Source organism: Cebus imitator, unplaced genomic scaffold (genome assembly GCF_001604975.1).
Source record: "Cebus imitator isolate Cc_AM_T3 unplaced genomic scaffold, Cebus_imitator-1.0 Scaffold174, whole genome shotgun sequence".
Classification (NCBI taxonomy): domain Eukaryota; kingdom Metazoa; phylum Chordata; class Mammalia; order Primates; family Cebidae; genus Cebus; species Cebus imitator.
Window position 1 is genome coordinate 2552868 of NW_016107489.1, and position 4346 is coordinate 2557213.

Genomic DNA, 4346 nt, shown 5'->3' on the forward strand with positions numbered 1-4346 from the left:
AAAAAAAAAAAAAAAAAGAGTATTGTCTAAAATTATCTTCGGGTTATGTATATAAGATGTACATGAAACAGACAAAATTTATGTTTAGATTTGGGTCCCATTCCTAAGATATCTCATTAATTATATGCAAATATTCCAAAATCCAAAATTCACAACACTTCTGGACCCAGAAATTTCAGATAAGGTATATTCCATTGGTACATGAACTTACATGAAACCTTTAAAGAACTAAATTGGTAGAAACGGTTATTGCTTTATTAGATTTCAATGTGCTCATTTTATACATCTTGAGAGAAAACAGAAAAAGCAAAATGTTACATGTCAAAGGATAACTCAAAGTGTTTTAATATTCTTGTATAAAACACATCAAGAAGGCCAGGTGTGGTGGCTCATGCCTGTAATCTCAGCATTCTGGGAGACTGAGGTGGGAGGATCACTTCAGCCCAGGAGTTCGAGACTAGTCTGGGAAACACAGAGAGACACTGTCTCTACAAAAAATATAAGAGAATTAGCTGAGTGTGGTGGCACGTACCTGTAGTACCAGCTACTGTGGAGGCTAAGGCAGGAAGATCACTTGATCCCAGGGGGATCTAGGCCACAGTGAGCTATGATTCGTCATGGCACTCTAGCCTGGGTAACAGAGCAAGACTCTATCTCTAAAAACAAACAGACAAACAACAACAACAAAAAAACAGAGAAGTAAAATAATAAAATACAGACATATCTCCTTTTATTATACTTCACTTTATTATGCTTCACAAATATTGCATTTTTTACAAATGGAAGGTTTACGGCAATCCTGTGTCAAGCAAGCCCATTTTTCCAACAGCATGTGTTCACTTTCCATCTGTCACATTTTGGTAATTCTCACAATATTTCAAAAGTTTTCATTTTTATTATATCTGATGGTGACTTGTGATCAGTGATCTTTGATGTTACTCTTGTAATTGTTTTGGGGTGCCACAGACTGCACCTGTATAAAACGAATTTAATCTATAAATATATGTTCTGACTGACCCACCATCTCTCTCCCTCTTGTTGGGTCTCCCTATTCTGAGACGGAACAAAATTGAAATTAGGCCAGTTATTAACCCTCCGATGACTAAGTGTTCAGGTAAAAGGAAGAGTCATGTGTCTTTGGTTTTAAAACAAAAGACAGAAATAAAAATTAAGGTTAGTGAGGAAAGCATGTTGAAAGCTGAGATAGGCCAAAAGTTAGGTTTCTTGTGCCAAACAGCAAAGTTGTGAATGCAAAGAAAATGTTATTGAAGGAAATTAAAAGTGCTACTCCAGTGAACACATAAATAAGAATGTAAAACAGCCTTATTGTTGATATGGGGAAAGTTTTAGTGGTCTGGCTAGAAGATCAAACCAGCCACAACATTCCCTTAAATCAAAACCTAATCCAGAGTAAGACCCTAACGCTCTTCAATTCTATGAGGGCTGAGAGAGGTGACGAAGCTGCAGAAAAAATGCTTGAAGATAGCAGAGGTTGGTTCTTGAAGTTCAGGAAAAGAAGCCGTCTCCAAAACATAATCCATGACTTGCTGCAAGGTAAAGCAGCAAGTACTGATGCAGAATCTGCAGCAAGTTATCCAAAGATCTAGTTAAGATAACTGATGAAGGTGGCTACACTAAACAATAGATTTTAAATGTAGACAAAATTGCCTTATACGGGAGGAAGATGACATCTAAGACTTTCATAGCTAGAGAAGTCAGTGTCTGGTTTCAAGGCTTCAAAGAACAGACTAACTTTCTTCTTAGGGGCGAATGCAGCTGGTGACTTGATATTGAAGCCAGTGCTCATTTGCCATTCCAATAATCCTCTGGCCCTTAAGGATTACACTAATTCTACTCTGCCTGTGCTCTAGAAATGGAAGAATAAAGCCTAGATGACAGCACATCTGTTTAGAGCATGATTTACTGAATATTTTAAGCCCACAGTTGAGACCTATTGCTCAGAAAAAAAGGTTTATTTCAAAATATTACTGCTCATTGACAACACACCTGGTTACCCAAGAGTGCCGATGGAGATAACACAAGGAGACTGATGTTTTTATGCCTGTTAACACATCCGTTCTATACACATGGATCAAGGAGTCATTTTGACTTTCAAGTCTTATTATTTAAGAAACACATTTCTTAAAGCCATAGCTACCATTTATGTTGCTTCTGATGGATCTGGGCAAACTAAGTTGAAAATCTTCTGGAAAGGTTTCACCTTTCTAGATGCTAATAAGAACATTCATGATTGATGGGAGGAAGTCAAAATATCAACACTAATTGGAGTTTGGAAGAAGTTGATTCCAGTCCTCATGGATGACTTTGAGGGGTTCAAGCCTTTAGTGGAGGAAGTGACTGCAGATTTAGTGGAAATAGCAAGAGACCTAGAATTAGAAGTGGAGCCTGAAGATGTGACTCAATTGCTGCAATCTCATGATAAGGCATGAACTTATGAGGAGTTGCTTTTTATGGATAAATAAAGAGAGTAGTTTCTTGATATGGAATCCACTCCTGGTGAGGATGCTGTGAACACTGCTGAAATGACAACAAAGGATTTAGAATATTCCATAAGCTTAGCTGACAAGCAGTGGCAGGATCTGAGAAGATTGACTCCAATTCTGAAAGACATTTCACTGTGGGTAAAATGCTATCAAACAGCATTAAATGGCATAGAAAATCTTTTGTGAAAGGAAGAGTCAATCAATGCAGCAAACTTCATTGTTGTCTTATTTTAAGAAATTGTCTCAGTTACCCCAACCTTCAGCAATGACCACTCCGAGCAGTCAGCAACCATCAACGCTGAGGCAAGACCCTCCACTACATAAAATTGACACATCGAGGGCTCAGATAACCATTAACATTTTTAAATAATAAAGTATTTTTAATTAAAATATGTATTTTTTAAGACATAATGCTATTGCATACTTAGTAGACCATAGTGTAAATATAACTTTTATTAATATATGCACTGGGAAACCAAAAAATTTGTGTGACTTGCTTTACTGCAATATATTGCAGTAGTCAGAAACCCAACCTACAATATCTCCGAGGTATGCCTGTGGCAATGTTCCCTCTTTATATTTTCTTTGTAAAAATTCAGCTTGAACAACATGCTGAGACCTCATTTCTCTAAAAAAAAAAACAAAAAACAATTAGCCGGGCATGATGGTATGAGCTTGTGGTACCAGCTACTTGGGTGGGAGGATCGCTTGAACCCAGGAGGTGAAGACTGCAGTGAGCCGTGTTTATGCCACTGCACTCCAGCCTGGGTGACAGAGTGAGACTATTTCTCAAAAAACAAAAAACCCAAAATTAAAAGATTGGTCTGTGGCTGGGTGTGGTAGGTAGCTCACGTCTATAATCCCAGCACTTCGGGAGGCCCAGATCACCCGAGGTCAGGAGTTTGAGACCAACCTTGCCAAAATGGTGAAACCCTGTCTCTCCCAAAAATATAAAAAACTAGCTGGGTGTGATGGCATGGGCCTGTAATCCCAGCTACTCGGGAGGCCGAGGCAGGACAATCACTTGAACCCCAGAGGCGGAGGTTGCAGTGAGCTGAGATCATGCCACACTTGCACTCCAGCCTGGGCGACACAGTAAGACTCTGTCTCAAAAAAATAAGGTTGGTTTGTTTACTAATTTTTTAAATGGATTATGTTATTTATAGCATAAAATACTTGCTTTAAAACAAAGGGCTTTGTAACTGTTTGAGATAAAGCAGTATTAAGAAACTTTCATTTGTAAACACACAGCAAAAGCTTTCAATTTCTGAAAATGAGTGATGCTGTTTTTGATACTGGCATGAGCAAATTCTGACAGACTGGAAGTCACTGGTTTTAAAATAATAGAATCTTTTCGGTATAGTACTCCATAAAGATGATCAGAAGTGTAGAAACGTGGTGACTATGGAAGGGAGATGTTAAAGTGATACTAATCCTGATAGTCAATCAAAACAACATTTCTATAAAAATAAAATCTTTGCACCTAAGGTAATAAGATGAAAATTTGCAAAGATGAAAGATAAATAATTCACATAAATCACTGATCTGTGCTATTAAAAGGAGCACAGAAAAGAAAAAGCTAATCCTAATTTTTTGCTATCCCTGTTGGGACTCTTATGTATACATTAAGTAAGGTTCTGCCACAAGCAGATCACATATTCCTAGATTTGGTTGTCACCTTAGGCTACATGGCAATCTCTAAGGACACAGTAGGGTAGGTAATATAGATACAAAGGAAAGGCAGAAAGAAGGATAAAAGAAAACTGCCATTATGAGTGCTAAAACCTCAAATTCCTTGCCATCGCAACTGTCAAAAGACAAAATTACAACAATTTTGTGAAA

The 4346-nt window shown here is 37.7% G+C and overlaps 1 protein-coding gene across 1 annotated transcript in view; it reads right to left on the bottom strand.

Annotated features, from left to right (window-relative positions):
• DDIAS (DNA damage induced apoptosis suppressor) overlaps nt 1-3593 on the bottom strand; it is a 21891-nt gene extending 18298 nt beyond the window's left edge. Inside the window, 1 exon segment of the mRNA XM_017544919.1 lies at nt 3393-3593. Within this exon segment, the coding sequence (XP_017400408.1) occupies nt 3393-3568 (176 nt within the window). The 5' untranslated portion in view covers nt 3569-3593.
• Nucleotides 3594-4346: the final 753 nt, after the last annotated feature.